The sequence below is a fragment of the Chelmon rostratus genome, chromosome 13 (genome assembly GCF_017976325.1).
Source record: "Chelmon rostratus isolate fCheRos1 chromosome 13, fCheRos1.pri, whole genome shotgun sequence".
Lineage (NCBI taxonomy): Eukaryota > Metazoa > Chordata > Actinopteri > Chaetodontiformes > Chaetodontidae > Chelmon > Chelmon rostratus.
This window is the reverse complement of record NC_055670.1, coordinates 11,443,032-11,463,634: the sequence shown is the minus strand read 5'-3', so window position 1 is coordinate 11,463,634 and position 20,603 is coordinate 11,443,032. Positions and strand designations below refer to the sequence as shown.

At 42.8% G+C, this 20,603-nt stretch overlaps 1 protein-coding gene across 1 annotated transcript in view; it reads left to right on the top strand.

The window, feature by feature from the left end:
- The first annotated feature begins 12,027 nt into the window (after positions 1-12,027).
- The window catches only part of frmpd4 (FERM and PDZ domain containing 4), a 25,190-nt gene continuing 16,614 nt past the window's right edge, over positions 12,028-20,603 (top strand). The window contains exons 1-2 of the mRNA XM_041950583.1: positions 12,028-12,068; positions 19,155-19,271. Coding sequence (XP_041806517.1) covers positions 12,028-12,068; positions 19,155-19,271 — 158 coding nt within the window. The remainder of the gene's footprint in view (positions 12,069-19,154; positions 19,272-20,603) is intronic.

Sequence of the window (20,603 nt, the reverse complement as noted above, 5' to 3'; positions counted from 1 at the left end):
TATAATGAGGAGTATAATGTGCAGCCTGCTGGCTGGGGATGCTGTTAAGATTGCTGTCTCACTGGAACCATGCAGGTTTCTGGGGATATATGTGGGAGATCATTTTTCCTAGTGATTTAGTTTTACTCTAGTGCCATTAGATTATTGGATGAAAGCTAACCAGACCCTGCGGTAGCATTTAGATTTTCTTACAGACTTCTCTATGTGAGGCGAAACCTGTGTTGAGAATATGATGACCGCAATGTTTATCTACAGCGGCGCCATCAGGTGAAAATATTTCTAAAGAGACCAAATGCTAATATTGCGTATTTAAAACCATTTCAATTTTTTTTTTAACACAAACGATTCCAAAACAGATGGGACACTGTGTAAAACATGAATAAAACAGAATGTGAGACTATAAATTTCATGTTTTACCTCATACCTTCATTGATTTTTGTAAATATCTGCTTATTCTGAATTTGATGCAGCAACACGTTTCAAACAAGTTGGGACAGGAGCAACAACAGACTGGGAAACTTGTAGAAGACTCGCTGTCCCCTTTACACTGGGGACAGGCCACATCGGGTATAATATGTCTGAGAGGTTATACTTTAGGATTTACTGGTTTTTTTGTGAAGAATGTTGATGGAAAACACTGATTCAGATTTTGTGTGTAGTTGACAGGCTGTCTGTGATTGTGTGGGTCAGCAGTCCATGAGCTGGAACGATCGTCCCTTTGTGAAGAACCAACCACTCCACTCAACCAACAGGCCACTAGATGGCGGTAGTACACCTCCACTGCTTCTTCAGCAACAGCTGAGTCAAGGCAGTGTGTGTTGTACTAATGACTGGTTTGGAGAATGTACCTGGGTTGTTGCCATGACAAGTTTAAGCTGCTTGGGACCCTGGGAGTAGAAATTAATTGCTGGGCTTCTATTCACCTCCTGTTCAACCCATTCCCTCTGCACTGTGTACAGCCCCAGGTTTGCTGTGTGGTAATTTGATTAACCACACATTAGTAACATGCACCATGGAACTACATGTAAGATTTTGCCATTGGACCCCTCTTCAAGACAGGGCCTCAACCTAATATTTCTGTAATATAGCAAAAATCCACTTTAAGGTCACTTTCATGTGAGTGCATATTGTGCTTTAGTGGTGTATATGATATGTCTCACATTCCCAAACAAAATTACAATTAATCTTCTTGCCACAAACCAATTGCCACACACTGAAGCTGCTTTCTGGGCCCCTGTGGATCTCTTCCATTACTCAATGAAAATAATACCTGCACAACACAATGCAATCTAATCCGATCGCAGCCAATTCCACCTTTGCAAGGCTTATAGTGTTATCTTCACTTGTGTTCCATTTATTTGCTGTGACAGATGCACTGATTCAATGCATGTGTGAGGCCCTGGTTTGCAGTGTTGTTCGATTCCACTTTGTGGACAAAATAACATGAAAAATACCAAACAACCTGCACAACATGAAGTCATCTTATACAGCAATGTCTGACCAATAAACTGAACAGTATAAGCCTCGCAAAGGTCCTTTTACGACAGACATCTTATTTGTAAGATTTTACTTCAACTGTAAATTCAGAATAAAACTTTCAACATACAATATGTCAGAGGCACATTCTGTTGAATGTGCATGTATCATGACCTCCCCACATAATATCCTGAAACTATGGGGGACATATAAGTGAAGGAACACTGTGCCTAACTTTACTTAGCCCTGATCAAATGCAGTGCCTCCTTTCTGTCACTTGTCTGTGCTGGTGAGCTGTCGAGCACAGCTTTAGTGCAAGCAGCCCATGGCATCATACTGTTATGAACCTTTAATGACACATATTAAAGGGAGAATCTGTCCTGGTGGGCCACCAAAAGAGAGTGAAACGGCACCATTGGAAGTGTTGCGCTTGCCATTCTCTTTATGACGCCTGTTTCTCTTCCATTAGTGTGCAGATATTGAGCAACAACCCCAATAAGCTGAAAGATAAACGGCTTGGTTCTGTCTGAAACTGGAGCTATATAGGGGCATTTTAACGAAAATGCCCACTGTGTCGCCGGGAGATACGATTTGATTGCATAATTTTGCTGTATGTCTCCTCAACAAAATGGTTCACTTTGGAGAGGCAACAATTCACTGTAACCCTTGAGTCACTGAATCCTTTCCAGGAGATTGTACAGTCTGGGGATCAAACACATGCATGGCTCATGCGTATGCCACCCGAGGGAAAAACAATGCATTTGTCTTTTGAAAATTGAGATGTTAAGACAAAGCCCTTTAGTAGAGTGCAGCTACATCACATTGGTGACGGCTGTTATTACTCCGATTACCATCGCTTACATTTGATAGCACATCTTCTCTACAGTGAAGGGGAAAAATGGTAGTAATGGTGAGAGGAAAATGCAATCTAGATGTCAGACAAGCACTTGATTAACCACTTACAGAAGCTGCCTCTGCGTCAGGGCAAGGCCACGCCATCTCACATTTCCACTCAGCCTGATCCTTCAAACATTACTGGCCACAAGGTATTGATTTTTCATTCCTCTGAATATCTCCTTGCCGTTAATCGAATTTACACCAGACTATCAATGTTTCGAGGAGGCCTCCCCTCCCCTTCCCGGACTGCTGGGATCTTCTCACCCGGGGAGAGGGCACACTCTAAGCTTGCCCTCCATTAGCTCCAGTTGTGTGTTTCTACCTGAGAGAGAAGACATGGAAAGTGGCATTACAGGCAAAACTGAAATTTGTGTTAGCAGCAGTTTGGATAAAAACCAAGAGCAGCAGAGGTGAGTCTGAGACTGTTTCTCTTCTTTTTTTCCCCCCACAAATTTCAAAATGATTGACATCACAGAATGATGAGTCATTTACGACAGGATTGAAATATGTTTCCCGGCGATCTGTGTTATATCTTACAGGAACAAATCCAATCTGTGGCTGCGTCAGTATCGACTGTAGACCTTGAATTCTGGCTGAAAGATCAAAAACGTTATGTGTCATTTCAGCTACAAAACAATCCAATTGAGAAGACAGTTTGTTTAAGACTGAGGTATAAAACAAAAACTGAAACTAAACCATTATCTATGGAAAATAATACAGATAAAAAGATTTTTTTAGGACAGAGGCATAAAAGCTAATAAAATTAAGTAAATTCTGTGTTGTGTTGGTTCTGTGAAATGATTTCTATGAAATGAAACTTTTCATCTGTACCAATAGTTGACTGAAGTCTGTGATGATTTTCCGTTCGACCATGATCACATGCAAAAACCAATTATCTTTCATATCGTCAGGCTAATAATTATCGTAATCCATGGCATTACAAATGATGTGAGTGTTCTCACAGATGCTGGCTGATAGGCTTGGAGTCCAGCCTGCAGCGACGCAGTGCTTCTGATTCAAGTGACAACGTCGGCTTGGTGACCTTAGCAGCTTTCCATGGGCACATTGATTTTTCTCCCACATTACAGATAATTGCTGGATGCTGTGAATCCTATCCTCCCAGGCCAGCAGGGAGGAGCCTCTGTAGTGTGTTGACACGAGAGTGGCTATCTGATTTGAGGAATGTGATATCCTGGCATCTCATTGACTGCCATTGACTTCTGTGTACTTCCTGTCTATGGTATGAGTATATTTCACAGCTTATCAGGAGAGTTGTTTCTGTGCCTCAGGCTTGTTGGAGTTCTATTTTACTGACAACTAATTGTGCCTAAGAAAAGTATAATTATGAACGATATTCTGAGAAAACAGTTTGATTAAGTAGTGCACTTTAATGCTTGATTCAAACAGAAACAACACCTTTTAGACTTTAATGAGAGCAGCAGTGTCGTCCAACTCTGTTAATGGCTTTCCAACTTGTTTAATTAATTATGATTAATGACCTATTTGGCATTCTTCTGTGATGGCAAAAAAGATAATTATCCCAATTCAGATTTGTAGCCAAATAGTGTAAATCACATTATTGGAATGAATGCAGTCCACAGCTTTTACAAATACATCAGTAACCTTCAGTGAGGGTCAAGCAGTGTTATATTAATATGAGTTTTCCTGTTCTGCATGGAGCAACTCTCATCATTTTATGCAAATGACTGCATCTTCTGGTTGTTCTGCTCCATAAAGTAATCCAAAAGTCGCTTCCTTGCTGTTATGATGTGAGGCACAAATCTGCTTTGATGGACTGAAAATGAACGTGGATCTTCTGCATGTGGAAATAGCTGCAGCTCTTGCATTTGGTTGTTTGTTTTAGCCATTACGTATTAGTTGTTTAGAGCAGCGGGATGTTTTTGTTTCACGTGCCCTTAAGTGTATTTAACTAATTAATCAGAAATTCCGAGCTGTGTGTTGCTGTCATACAAGCTGTCAGAGCAATTTGCAAAGAAGCATGCAGCTTCACATTGTTCTAAGGAAACAAATGAGCCATCCACCCACGCACAGTGAACAGCACATTAAATCAGATGAGTCTGTGAACACACACTGCCTTTCATCACCATCTTAAATCATCACTGTTGTGACCCCAAGACTACACGCTAAATGTGATTCTCAGTCGTGTGCAATGTGCAGGGTTATTGCACTTTGAACATCCCCTGTCCTCGCTCTAAGTGGTGCGGCTTGTGTGTCACGGAAAAAACAGGCCACTGATGCAGCGCGCTGTGGCCCAGGGGCGGGTGTTAGGCCACATGATTGGATGGTTTCATGTGCAGCATTTATCTCACAGAAAGGTCTGCTTTTGTCTGCTTTAACCTCACGCAGCACTCCATAGTGGCCATATGGTCATGCACAGCTACTGTATATGCATAAAGAGAAGCTGTGTGCAGTTTGCACCGTGCACTGTAACAGCAGCGTGGAACTGCAGATAAAAAGCAAGAAATGTTTTCATTAAAAAAAACACAGTCTTTCTGTGACATTGCATTGTTGTTATATAGGAAGCTGAACTTCCAGTTATCACAGACTGCCTTGCGTACATAGCATGGGATGTCTTACGCAAGCAGCTCTATTTGCTTGCAGAGGCAAAGACACGTGCCTCAGTTCATAACTAATGGAAGACTGTGTATGCCATTCATGCATGAGAGAGTCTGCATGGCAAAATCCAGCGTGAACTATCATGATGTTAAAATGCCATGGCTTTGTAGGAGAATGCCCTGAAAACCCCCGAAATGTGGGCTTGATAAAAATATTAAATATACCATATTTATTAGATTAAACATACAATAGAAATATGACGAGGTGCATTATTTGATAATAGATGTGTAAAATAATTCAAAATACAAACAGTAAATTAATACCTGATGCCACTGTATAGCATTTAGGTTAAGATCTAATTCTGTGGTTTATATAGGATTTAGGTTTGGCTCTGTTAAGGGTGACAGTTGGCAGGCAGATAGTGATAGAGTTTGGATTACGGCTGAAGCTTAATTTTTAAGCTCTCATGGATGATAAAACACATGCCGTTTCCAAATGCCTCGTACAGGGATCAGATTAATATTTCAGATACCGCAGTTTGGTCGTGTGCTGAAATGTTGTAAATAATGCCGTCGAGATAAAAAACACAGATGTTTGCTTCAGTTGCTGGAAGCACTCTAATATGTTGTAACTCTCCTGCTTTGACCAGCAGAGTCGAGCTGAAATAGGAAAACACCGCAGGTGAATTTCACCAAAACAGAACATGTTTTTTCATGAGCGCCTTGCTCACTGAGGCAGCCTCAACCAGCACAGCGACTCGTTGGAGTCCAGCTGTTCAGCATTGATCCCTCTGTGTTTTCTGATGCACTGGCCCGGAATGTGATGTTATTTCATTACTGAGGCAGAAGCGACAAGCTCGGTCTCCTCCCCCAGGGCACCGGCCACTCACTTGGACAGGGGCGCTGTATGTAATCATAACTGAATGGCTTAGTCAGACAAGCTCAGTTGCCTATGGAAAGTCCAGATCAAGCAGGGAGAAACTTTGGACGGCAGGACGGGAGCACACATCAGTGAAAAGCGTCTTGAAAGGCCTGGACAGGAAAAACAGAAACAAGTACTGCATTAAAGACTTGTCATCAGCAATGGACCCAGACGACAATGAACTCGGCATCTTCACTGTCATTCAGTGAGTAGTGTGCCGCGGATTGGTGCTCTGTGCTTACTTTATAATTCAGTCAGACCTGATAACTCACAACGCTTGCATTTCTAGGGATGAGTGCACTGATGGTAGTTATTGTACAAAGAGTTTTGATTGTTAAGACTAAATACTGTGTGCATATAGAGGGTAGCAGAGATGGTTCAGCTTTTCACTTTAGCCCTGCACCGGTCATTTTGATGAGAATTAATGATGGACTCAAATGAATGCTTTGTGATTTTGCTTGTATTGTGTTTGTTGTTGTGATGCAGATTGCTGCCTGAAGGTCGTGGGCTACCCAACTTATTCTTTGCCACTGCATCGCACTAATGATGTATTGTGCGTTCCTGTGGGATTGCCAAGGTTTTCCTTTGAGATTCAAAGCCCTCCTGAAAATAATTGGTGTTTACAACTTTCTCAAGAACTCTTCTTTTTATATCTTTGCACATAAGTGACAGTGCTTAAACTAGTGTATGGATGCACAGAGTTTTCGATTAAAACATCAGTGTTGCAAGGCTATAGATTACACTGAACATGCGTATTGCTTGGAATGCTGCATCTATTGCATTGCTATTTCTCTTTTTCACAGTCACATTTTGACATGTCATAGTAGGAAAAGCACAGCTGTAATAAGTAACTGTAGTCAGTTGATGGCTGCATTCCATTTAGATGTTTCAATTCAGGGGTCCATTGCATGCTCACTCACTGGCTTTGGCTTAATGGAACACAAAATTGGAGTTTGCACTTAGATAAAGATTAGTTCGACATGTAGCAAGTTAGTCGCAAGAAGAATTGTGTTGATAAGAATTCAAACAAAATGAGAACAGTTAGTAAAGTTGCGATGGACTGGCAAATGTCCATGGTGTGTCCGGCCTCCTGCCCAGTGCATGCTGGGAGAGGCTTCACACCAGAGTGACCCTGAGCAGGATAAGCAAATGCAGAAGATGAATGGATGGATGGGTATGCAAACATGACCTGCCAATAACCCACATGTTTAATAACCTCCAAGTTAACCAGGCACAGAGTAGGTGTCATGTGTCTTGGCAGTGTCCCCATTATGTTGTTTTATTCAGTCCACACAGAATAGGCTACAGCCTCCCAGTATTACTTTGAACTTTATCAGCAGGTGTAGTGAAACCGGCAAACCAAATCCATAATCTTTTCCGAAGCGTAGCATAACTCAGCCAGGTAACACTTCACTTCTTATCCCAATTAGTCACACCACTGAATATTCATGGCAAAACAGCGTTCAGATCTTTAAACTCCCTTCTAAAAGCTGTTTAATTCACTGAATAAATCAGCCGTGGCACAGGCATAATTTGTGTCGCACTAACAGGTTGGGAACGCTGAGGTACTGAGGTGGCTCATAGGCAGATGCATATTGACAAACAAATACAACCATGCAGCTGAGATGTTTAAGTGAGGTTTTTGCCCTCAGAAACCCCACTTAACAACATCTGGTTGAGGTCCAAGGACCACTAATGCTAAGTTGGGATCAGAGGGCAGTAGAAGCTAAAAAGTCACATCACTGTACTGCACACTGAAGTCTTTAATACTGCTCAGGCTGCAGTATAACACTTTATATGAAAATATGATCTTGCAGCCCCATTCAGTGGACTTTTTTTGATCAAATCTAGTGTCCTGATGCTTACGGGGGATTGTTGGTGTTTACACCACAGGCGACAGAACCGGGCTCAGCAGCCTCCCAGTGAACACCAAACACAACCTCTAAAACCGACGGAGGCCAGTTTAATGACAGCGAAAACAGCGCCAAGGCGATTTGCAGACTTTACTGACTCCGCTGTGAAAGGAATCTTGGTCCTCTCCTCAGCGTCTGGAGCCGGAATATAGCCGCAACTAACTTGAAGAACCAAACCAGAGTTGCCGAGTTGGAAAGACAAGACGGTTTTATTGAATTTTGTTTCTGTCAAGTTGGAATGAAGTGTGTTTTACAATGAGTAAAAGCCAAAAATTCTAAGAGAGCTTGTGAAATGTAACAAACTCACACACATCTCCCAGCTGAAACTACAGCGGGCTCCTGGCGGTCTATTTTATTAGACTATTGCCTCTTGAGGTACAAAGTGGAATTACAAGACAGGGCAGGCTGGGGCTAGCTGGTTAGCATGCCAACACATTACATAGGTGTCTTTCATGTAACAAATAACTTAACTGTTATTTCTTTGTATTCTGCTGATAATGTTTGTTCATTTTTTCAAAGTTTTAAACTAAAGTTCTGGCCATATCTTACACATTGGACCTTTAGTCACACCTTACAGACAGGACTCTCTGTGTTGGTACTGCTTTGTTTAGGCCAGGCATGTCAAACTGATTCCATAAAGGGCCGTGTGGCTGCAGATTTTCATTTCCAACCAAGGAGGAGCACACCAGGCTGGAATCAATTAGTCTTCAGCTGATAACTAAGTGATCCCTTGATGTAGATTGGTTGGCCTGGTGTGCACCTCTTTGGTTGGAACAAAAACCTGCAGCCACACGGCCCTTTATGGAATCAGTTTGACATATGTGGTTTAGGCCTTCCACCTCTAGGATGCATTGTGGGGTTCCTCAGGGTTCAGTACAGGCACGATTTTGTTCACCATTTACATGTTGCTATTGAGACATCTCAAGATCACATAACATCAGTTTTCATTTTTACGCAGACGATACCCAGGTTTATCTCAGCTGCGATTATAGCACAGCATGCATCCCCTGAGCCGGGGAAAAATTATTCACACTTCCATTTTATCCCAGCTAGATTATTGCAACTTCCTTCTCTCCATCTGCAGCAAAAACTCCCTTTCCTCTCTATAACTAAGCCAAAATGCAGCCAGCAGGATTTTAACAGGTACCGGAAAACGCGAGCACATTACACCTATCCTTTCACCTTTGCACTCACCGCCTGAAATTTTGTTTACTTTTAAAGCTGGAACTGTTTGGCCCCAAGCTATATTTCTGACCTTTTAGCTCCCCATGTACTGTCACGGGCCCTGCGGTCCTCAAGTGCTGCACTCCTGCTGGTTCCTAAATCTAGACTAAAAAACAAAGGTGACAGAGCATTAGGGCCCCAGACTCTGGTACAACCTTGCAGAGGAGAGAGCGAGATTAGTTGGCTAAGCTATCCTTGTGTATGTTGTGAACCTTGGTTTGGATGCTAAATAAATAAAATGTAATATTATAATTAGCATTAGCATTGGTATTAGCATTGTAATTATTAGCAGTGAGTATACATTAATGCCCTTGCTACGTAGCATGGTTATGCTCTGCTTATTTTAGCTCTTTAAAGGCAAGCAACGTGATCCAAAGGCAGGACTTGCAAAATCTGAGCGCTGCTGGGTTTTAAGTGGCCAAGTGTGCCAGAATGACTGAAATCAGCTGTTTTAAAAAGGGACTCAGAGAGAGGAGAGTTAGGGATCAGCAGGTCAGCAGGGTTTTATAGGTCAAAGCTTCAGCCATAGTCTCCTTAGATCACGCTTCTGTCTGACCCTAATATCCTCTGCCACTCATGTTGGCCTCTGGGCCGCGAGCCCAAATGGACGAACATGACTGTCCAGAATACGCTGAGTCTCTCAATCCTCCCGCCACAGGACACCACAGTTGCTTTGGAAGCAAATAGTCAGAGATGTTCTCCTCACTCATCACTGTATCCTTGATGTTGTGATGTGTGTACTCGACGAAAAAAAAAAAATCCTGCCTGTTCCGTTCCAGAGACATATCATCATCTGAAGTATTGTGCTTTAGAATGGGATTAGCACAATAATGCTCTTTTAAACAACTGCATCAACTCTCTGAGCAGATTCAGAGGTTTTAAGTAAAAAAAAAAATCTAATCTGGAGGGACAATCCACAGGTTCACTTTTTTTACCCATCCAGTTGCATCTATTTTATGGCTGCAAACAAATCTGAGGCTGAGTGGAAGTGACAACATTCTTTATTGCATGTATCACTCTCAGCAAAGGCACATTGACTCACCCTGCAGAGCCTTACAAGCTGTGGCATTTTAGTATAAGATGGTTGCTACATGATTTTGGAAGCAGTAACAAATTGTAGCTTGAAATTCCTCAACTATTATCTGCATTTTATGTATTTGTATTCATTCATCCATTACTATCTGACCTTTGTATTGATTACAGTGTTTATTATTCTGCCAAGTTCCCTGCAGAGATACAATTCAGTAATTTAATTCAGAATGAATATAATTAGGATGGGAAACGTCTCATTTTAACACATTCAGTTAATTTTGACATTACTTATCACACAAAAATGATGAGTATAAATGTTTGTTTCCACAGTTATTGACTTTTTGAGCTGTATTTGTTGTTGGCAATTGCTGTATTCAAACACATTTTAACAAGTGGAGCATATGCCTTTTGTAGAACGTATTTGATGTTAGCTTTGTGTAGCTGTTGCAGATCAGAATAACAGAACAGATTGCTGTGAGACGTTCCTTTTTTATCCAAACTGTCTGAGCCACATGAAGAAGTATCAAACCTCCCTGGATCAGAGACGAGGCTAATTGGCTCTTGGCGGTTTTCAGCAGAGGTGCAGAGGTGCCTCGTCTGTGCCGTTTGATTTATGAAAGGTGATTCCTCCTGTTTAGGATCATAGACGCGTGGTGATTCTTCACTCGGAGATGGGACTGATACGTGATGTCATCCTTTTGGTTTTCAGGTTTTAAAATTTCAGGCCCATTTATCAGTTTATCAGCATTAGGACCCTGCCGTGAAATAGAGAGTCTGGAACACACTGGAATTGCCTTACCTCTTATGCTAGATGGAGCAAGATAAGAAAATTTATGGAGATGTATTTGGATCTAAAGAAATATCACAGACAAAATTGGATGCTCGAAGCATCTGTTAGCATGCGGCCGACTACTTGAAGCACCGTGAATCACGTCAGCCCTCATCTTCTCCCTTCTGGGCATTGATTAATAACACGGACCCTGTTCTTATCCTCCGCCGTGGAATTCCATTCAGCGCGTGGCCGATCTAACAATCTCGATCTTCTTTTGAGACCATTGCATCAGCTGCTCGGCTCTGTGTTTGTTTGTGTTGGGCGGCTTGCTAAAATGTTTGGGGGCCCTCTCGTGAATGGTCTCATTGAGAGGAAGCATTTAGCAGCTGAACTGTTTTGAAAGGTCAAAACAAATGCAGTGTACAGTATGGGCATCCTAATGTGCAGCTGTGAGGCAGAGACCTCAGCTGGGGAGGGGACCCATTAGGCCCTCCCGTCTCTCCAGCTGCTCTCGCTGCTCCTGTTTGCTTTTGCACTCACATAATGTGCACATCATGCAGTGTGTCCCTGGCATGTCATCCCCCTCGTCCTTTTCAACCTGTTCCTGCTCTCAGGAAACGCACCACATGGCTGAGGATTGATGAGGCAGTGCCTTTGGGGAATTCTTGGAAGCCGGCTGCATCCTTTAGTAGTAATTCCTGTGGCCCTTGCTACCATACGCACACACACACAACATCCTCTCACATTCCGCTTTCCTCTCTCCTCCGCTCTCGTATCCCACCACCACCGCCGCCGTCGCCACCCCTGTCCCTCCCTCTCTCCCCCTGCCCCTGGCTCTGGCTCGCTCTGCCTCTCTCCAAAGCTGTTGTTACTGTGCGGCTCCCGCACATCATTCCACCGCGATGGAAATTAAATGAAGGTGGCTTAACGCAGCTAACAGAGGCATGCTTTGAAGGATGTAACCGGGGGAGGCTGCTCTGCCAGATCCTTTTCCATGGGCTGTGGATTTGCGCTGCTGAGGCGAGGACACAGCAATCACTCAGCCATGCAGAAGCCCAGACAACAGGACTAATCTCTCCACCTGACTTGTGGAAGCTCCACTTTTTTTTTTTTTTCTGAATTATTTATTCCTCGCTGCCGAAGACAGTGTGGGACAATGGAGCCGGAGTGAAGTAGATGGTAGATTTGTAGCCTTGACTGCAGTCTGCAGCACACATGGATGTGTTCAGCTTTGTGAAGATGCCAAAGCTGTCAGGGTGAGTCCGATGGATGCTGCTGTGTGTTTGCCTGCCCGTGCGTGTGCGCCTGTTCGTTCTCCAGGTGGTGTTATGTGCGTTCATATCGGCACGATTCAGAGAGCGACACAGGAATCACATGTGGAACGGGGCAATTGAAAATGCTGAGCTATATATTGCTCAAGAGAGCAAGTTGTGCAGTCATGTATGATGTGAAATGAATGAGCAAGTGAGGTAGATGGGAGTGGGGGTGGATGCAGAAGCTGATGCGGCTCATGCATGCAAACTGCCTGTGTCTAAGTTCGCAAATCCCGCAGACAGTGGTCATGCTTTGTCGCTGGGTGTGTTTTGCGATGTCATGAAAACATGCATGATCTGGGAAATCAGCTGCATTTGTTTCAGATTTTAAATCACTTCTTTACATGAATAATTGAACACGACCTGTCTTTAGTCATTAGGATCATTAAACATCAGTGGTCATCTAATAATGAGTGATGGTTAAGTTCACATACCTATGGCCAGAACAGGAGGATGAACTGTTGTAGTCGAAAACGGTAAAATAAAATAAAAAATAGGACAAAAACAACACATTGTCATTTTCATTCTTATTCAGTCTTTACTCATTTTATTCTCTTACTTTCCTCATTTGGCAAATGTTGGCAAAATTGTTTGTTTGTTTGTTTTACAAGGAGTGATGGCGAGTATGTGATTTGTGTATACGTCAAACCAGCAGTCACGAGGAATTCATTCATCGCCAGGGCTGACACCTCACCTTATGCACCCATGGGTCTGCTAGATTGAGTTGATCTGCCCCAGTGGACAGTAATCCTCCTAGAGGATTTGGCTCCATCAGAGACACTACAGACCACTAGTGGTGGGAACAGCTGATCATAAATGTGAAATATTAAATCAGGAGCTGTGTGTGTCACAAGAATGGCCATTTAGTGAATTTCATTTCACTTATGAGTCATCAAGACTGCACTGGGATTTTTTTCATTAGTTTTTTTTTTTTTTTTAATAGACAGAATAATTATGTTGGAGAAAGAATTACAGCAATTTACCATGCCATAGAGGCATAATATTGCACCTCAATATTTAGTTTTTCTGTATGCAAATCACATTTTTTTAGCATTCCTTCAGGAGAGCAGGCTTGTAGCAGGGATTTTCCATCAGATGATTGCACTGTTGTTTTCCAGTTAGTATCCCTCCATGGCAGCATTTATGATGCGGCTCCCAGTGGACCACTAACGTCACTGCATCCTGTCACTGTTAATAATGCCACACAGTGCTGTCCCTGATTATGAGTTACCACTGCTACACTGGTGGGGCTCTTTTTTTTTTTCTTCTCCCGCTCAGCTGCCAGCAAGAACTTAAGCCAGCAGGATGCTGTTTTGCTAAGGTTGATGGAACATTTTACAGAGAAACCCACTGTATGTATTTCGAGATCTACAAGAAAGGGAATGTTTCCCCCATTGTCTGTTCCTTCTGCCACACAACGCCTCCAGATATGTCTGCTGTCAGGAACAAAAGCATGCTCTTGCTTCCATTTTCTTTCGTTCTTTGTCGCATTTAAATCCAGCAAACGTTTCAACATTTTGATGCTCTTTTATCGAAACTTTCACACTCTGTCTTCTTGTGTCTAACAAAGCAAGCTTGAGCCATTCGACCAAAGTAGTTTAAGCTGCTCTGTTTTGAGCTTTCCATGCAGAACTTTGGCTTAACTTAGCAGGAAGTGGGGTTACACTTTTAATACATCCCGTGGGTGTTAGAAATGGTTTGTCGGCAGCAGCGCTGTGGAGATAATGATCATGAACTTCATGTATTCATGTGGAAAGTGTCAATTATCAATCACTGTGATTGCCAGACTCAATAGGTTTGCTGAAATGGATGTGTGTGTAGATGATTGCTGTGCTTTCTTATATTGCATGCATTAAAAAACATACAGATTATGTGTTACTGTATGATAATACAACTATTTTTAGTGACCCTTATATAACAGATGCATTCATTAAATATGTGAGGGAAGTGTTTTTCTGGATGGCGTTTGCAAGGTTTTTCTCCAGCACGAATAATATGGAAGAACAGTTCAAACAAATTTAGTTGGGCTGCATGATTTCACTCCAGGCTGTGTTTTGTTAAAAAAAAAAAAATCTATTATGTGAGCCATTGCTTGACATGTTTTGACTGCAAACTTTTTGCACAGGAAATCACTGGTCTGGACACAAATTGATTAGCCTAAATGTTCATCAGAGTACACAAAGACCAAAAGATCTGTCATTGGTAGCTGTTCACACGAGCAGCTCTCGGCGAAGGCCGGGGTCAGAAATGGGAGCCAGCTGCCTGGTGGACGAGGTCTCGGGCGGCCATTTATTTTGTTCCGTCCTTTAGAGCTTTTAGCGTAAAAGCAGTGAGTAGCACAATGAGGTGCAGCAGAATCCAAGTCGAGTTGCCCACAGGGTAAGTTCATCACTATATTTGGTGAATGTTTTACATAGAGCACTGTGGAGCAATGCAAGCCTTGGGAAAATGCAGAGTAATAACCAAACAATAATAAAAATATGGATGTCTTTCTTTATTCTTGTGTCTGTCTTTTTACTGCTGGGTATGAAATTACTTTGGGGCCTAATGAGAAAAGTATTGCTCATGCATGATTTTTTAAATTATTTCCTGCGGTGCTCCAGGTCGATGTTGATTCGAGTAGTAGCTCTTTTGTGCGATCGTGGTGTTTTGCTGTTTAACAGGTGAACTTGAGACTAACTTACAGCGAAATAGCAGGAGGATCGTAGTGGGTGGGCTGTTTCCCAGATGCAGTTTTATTCCCACCCAGAGGAGATTAACTAACCAAAAACCTTTCTACATAGAGGCACCAGAGAGCTGCTCAGGATAGTGCGGTTTCCCATGGCAACAATATCAGTGCTTCCAAAGACAAACACAGAAATACAATATTCAGTTGGAATAGCGAGGGGAAAATAGACACTCTCATTCTGAAGTGAGTGTTACTGTGGAGGAAATTTCAGTAGTACTGCACAATGTACAAAATCTGAGTCACACAGGCTGCCTGATTTGGTTTTGCTGATGTCTTTTTGCTTCATACGAAATCACATCAGGAAGCCATGTCAGGAGAAACAGCATTTCCTTGTCTGGATGTGAAGTAAACACAATGCAAAGTGGATAAAAAGCAGTCACGGTCAGCAGTATTTTTGGAATCCCTTTTAAACAGCAGCGCATAAATAGCAGATATGTTTTATTGTGCTGCCATGTTGACCAAAGGATTTGAGTCACGGCGGTGGTTGGAGAAGTCAAACAGAGGGCAAACGTTTTCTGAAACAAAAGGCAGCACGTTTGTGCCCTCAACAGGATGGAGGCGGTCTAAAAAAAAAGTCGAGGCATAAGGCCTTTAATCAGAGCGGTTCCTCTCTGTCTGAGCCTCTTCTCTGCTTCGCTCCGCAGGCCTCCTCCCAGGAGATGGTCATCTCATCTGTCTCTCTGCAGATTTCACATCCAAACAGAATCACATTAGCGGTCTCGCTCTGCATAAGTGTCTCTGTTTAATTCAAGAGCACTGAGAAGCAGCGTCACTGCCTCTTCACTATGTTTCTCAAGTCATACTTGTAACACCCTGTCACTCAAGAAGAGAGAAGAAATGCCTTTTATTGTTATTCGGCTCTGTAAAGTGATGGGTATGTGTGTGTGATTGGTAATAACAGTGGAACGGAGGTGATTTCAGATCCACAGTGTGCAATTGATTCAAGAAATCCATAAAGATTTGAATTATTCTATCTTGAACTGCCGGAAATGTGGCTGTGACAGTGTGATTGTATCAGGTGTGTGTCTGTCTGCGTGTGTGTTTATGCAGCAGAAACTGCCGAATGTCGCTCAAACATAAGGAGATAGCTTGTCGATACAGTAGCTCCTATTAGACCGGATGCCTACATTCAATCGCACACACCAAACTGCCTGCACTGGAGAAGAATAATGTGATCCTTAATTGACAATGGCATATGTAATGGAAAATTGAGATTAATATGCCTCTCTGGACCTCTCCAGGATACTTCCACTGCGTGCATGCTGGGAGAGTCATAAGAAATGTAAATGCGTGTTAGTATCCTGGTTTTGAGCCTCGTCCTGTTTTTGATTATATTCCAGAACGTGAAAACCTGGTTATTCATATCCCTGCATACATGATCATCACAGTATCCTGGTTTCTGATCATGTGCCTGCAGGCCTGTCGTCACTTCTCACCATCTCAGCCACTACGAGATGGTTCAGAAACCTGGATAAGGTTTTTAAGGTCATGCTAAAACATAACCAGGATGTTTCTTGAACTTGATCATAACCGACATTATGCATGTAATTGCACTCAATAAGGAAGTACACTTGGAATAAGCATGTAAAAAATATGGGTAGTGGCAGACGTGTGGCACCAGCGTGTGGTCTCATATAGCCGGCCCTCGTGGAGATTGTTGGTGTAAATTATTCAAACCAACTTGAGTGTCTGTGTTGGAATGTGCTCGTCCTGGCTGTGGCTTGTCTATAATGCATAGTTACTCCCTGCATTAACGGCATTTCAGCCTTTCGCAAGGCACCAGAATGCTTCTTTGCAGCTAGCTTGTATTCGGGGAGATGAAAGCGAAAGTGAACTACTGTGATAAAGGAAGGATCACATTGTTCATGCAAGTTTTATGAAGGACTGAAAAGTGATCTTTTCCCCATCCCTCAGACGGTACAATTACACTAATATCTTCCATATTAAAAGTGATAGATGTGGATGGCGGACTATTGCCACTGTTCATCATAAAAATATCAAGACAGATGCACGAAACGTAGTCTTTAAATAAAACGGTGTTGTAGTCGTCTAATTTAGATGCTCAAACCCTGATGGTAGTCGCCGTGGTTTGCAGAGGCTTTTATGTCGTTGCATTGTACTTTATTGATTTTTATGAACTGTGAGTCATTTCCTTTTGTTGCTGATGTCTGTTAAAGATGACTTTTTGCTTGCTACAAACATTGTGTCGCTTCCGTGCAATCTGTCCCGAGAGGATTCCTTTGGAAACACACGTTCGCTTCTTGCTCTAATTGTCCTCCCTCTGACTCTTGGGTAACGTGTTCATGAATTGTGCAGCGTGGCTTGCCCACTTGGCGCTCGATTACTTAGTCCGATGTGACTGTGCAGGCATCATTTATTAATGCTGGCTGTGGAAGATCAGTTTCACTGTCCACCAGTGGGTGAACCTTTTCAGCCTCTCTGCAAGCCGGAGTGCTGCGAATCAATGGCATAATGCACCTCCCGCCTGCAGACAAAAGAAATCAAAGATCACAGTATCTATGACTGTGCCGTTAATACAGAGACATTGCGGCTGAGAGACAGAAAATGGATTTTGTGGGACAATTTGTCAGTTCAGAAACTTGTTTTGAAGGCACAGCTTCTGCAACTGTAAGTACAATATGCTTTATTATGCTGTAGACCTTTGGAGAAATGTCAAACATATCGCTAACGGTGTGATCCTGCAAAAATACTGTCATAATGAACTATTATTCATATGCTACAGCTCTTTGACCTTTTATACCTTTCGACTCAAATGCGTAATTCCGCCACATCAAACGCCGCTCGTGTTAACGTGGCTGTGAGCTTGATCCCAGAAGCTGAAATGGAGGGTAACAAGCAGGACTCATCGCTGTGGTAAACATGGCTCCAACAGTGTCAGACAGTATCCAGTTGTGTCCACACACATCATTTGAGCGGCAGGAAATGTGTTCTAAATATACACCATGGAGGCCTGCTCCCAGCTAATGTACTGTAGGTCAAATAAATCCATATCCATGTGGAAACACTAATATCCCCCAAACAAAGAAATCACATTGCTTCCTGCATATGGGGACCTACTTCAAATGTAGTGAAAAGAAAAACAGCATGTTCAGCTGCAGTAAATGTTCTTTTATGAATTAATTATGAACGAATGCACCCAGTTGTTGTAGGTGTTTTGTTAATTAATTGAAGTGACCCTGGAACGTGCATCATTTTGTAGCCAAGTGCCCAACTCGCACTGAATACCTTTACAGCATTTTCCTTCTCCCAGCTTCTACTTTGTGTTGACAATATTTTATTCATACCTCATGAGGCGGGCACGTGCGCCCATGCAGCCGCGCGTGTTCACAGGGCGAACACACACACCCCATGCAGATACAAGCACGCAGCACACAATTTATTATCGCCGGTACAGTAACTGGGGAAACATTTAGAGGGGAAAGAAAGAGGAGCTTTGAATAATGAATGCGAAGAGCCCTGTTACACGGCAGACAAGCCTTTGAAGTGACATAACTTACTGCCACTGCTTTCATAGCATCACCAGTGTGCAGACACAAAGACAGAGATAAAGGGAAGACGAGGACCATGGGGGGGGGGGGGCTGCAGACAAAAAGACAGATGAAAACATTTTAGCCAATTACAGTTCCTCTGAATACCTGCACTGTGCCAACTTGTAGCACAGGGACGAGGCTATGTGCTGAATCGTGTTCTGTTGGTAAAATCAGCTAAAATTGAGATTCAGATTCAGACAGACGCCGTCTTCCATTCAATAGCCCACAATTCATTGTTTGGCGAAAAGATAGTTATAGCTGGTCGTATCCTCTGATAAACTTGATCAAATCTTCTTGGCATTATGCAAATCAAATAACCACTTTATAAGAAAATTCCTCCGGGCTTCTTTTACAAAGAATGTGCTGACATCTCGAAATAAAACCAATTTCATGCCTCTCAAAGCACAAGAGTGAGGCATGACAACTCCGCCCGTGTGTCGAGCTTACGTAATTAATTTGATTTGTATTCAGTGAGTGAACTGTGGCTATGGAACATTGTTTATCACGCTGGGATCATTCTCTTATCAATTGGGTTGAACCGCCTCACATCAACCCACAACTCATTTATTTCTATAATGATTTAAATATTTCTTTGACAAATATTATTCTTTTGGAATTAGATTAGCTGCTTTTCATACGTCCTCGGAGCTTGATGCTACAGGTGTTATGCAATTAGATTTTTAATGAAACCACACATTGTGATGTGAAGTTGATCTACGTTTAAGATCTCCTTCCTTTCTTCCTCTGCAGCCACAGGACCAAATCCTCAGGCTGGCCGCCCCCGTCAGGGACCTGGAGTGCTTCGCAGGGACCCCCCAATGGATGGGACATGGGCACCAATAGAGAGGGGCGTGACTGCTACATCAAGTAAGTGCCCTGTGTTTAAAGAAACAGAGGGGGCGCTTTCTCTGTCCCAGATGTTTCAGATGCTTTGCCAACCTGTGATTATTCCAGCCACGTCACTGCCTCCACACTGTCTCCATCTGTGCATTCAGAATACTGATTCTCCGTTCCCTCCACTGCTGCGCACACTCTGCCCCTGCCTCCTCTCACTCTCCCTCGCACTCTCGCACACCCACAATCCTCCTCATGCAGCCTCCCAAATGCAAGGAGAGGGCTTTAGAGAGTGCATGCACGCCGCTGCTGATGAGGACGTTCACCTGGTGCAGGGACTTTGTTTTGATCCGAGAGTCTGCACGTTCCTCAGAGGATGCTGGGTTATAGTGTCGTCGGCGTAATTGATCCTTCGTAATTGGCACTTGTGGATATCTGTGCAGGCAGGTAAAAAGAAACTTTGTGTGTTTTGTGCGTTTGTGTGCACATGTTCCGATGTAACAAGTGAGTGTGTTGCTTGTTCCGTCTGGTCTGTCGATTCGGCTGATCTCTCCTCTATTTTTGCACACCCGAGACGTGCGACACTAGATCTAAAAATACTGCTGCATTTATGAACCCCTGTGCGTACTAGAGTCGGACTGTTTTTGCCAAATCTTCCTTTCATTTGTTCACACTATTGTTACTTCTTCTCAGTTAATATGTATTATAGTGGAACAATGTGCACAGTAGTTTTTGTGCCCTGCATGCATCTCTTTAATGCAAAAAAAAAAAAAAAATCTGTATATTTGCATGGTTTGTGGAATAGGAGGTGAGCTCTTGTCACACATGGGTTATAGCATGAGAAGCGTGATGTCAGAGGAGTTATATAAGAAGTAAGGAGCAGTGGAAGTGCTGGATGCAGAGTGTGCCTGGTTGAGGCAGATCAGGGAGGCTGTTTTGGCTCCAGCTTTATCTTTGTGCGTTTGAGGAAGACTCATAAATAATCAAATGTCTGTGTTTCTGTGATCTGTCTGTGGCCATCTGAGTTTGTCAAAGCTACCGGGGTGCTGACACTAAACTGCCGTATCTCTCAGTGGAACACATGTCTCATCTGCGTGACAGGACCACACGAATAAAGCGGTAGACATTTAATATTTACAGTGTGACTCACGGTGTTTAACGTAGATGTAGTACATTTTAGAGGCTGCTGAGACTATATTCTGAAGGATTGTTCAACAGAGGAGATCGATATCACCGGGAAACGACGGATTGAGCACGACTGAGCATGAGATGGCAGGGTGGCAATTTCTTTCAGCACACAAAGATGTCTAAGGAAAGCGAGCAGTTCCTAAATTGACCTCATCAAAACATTTAATAGACAAAGCT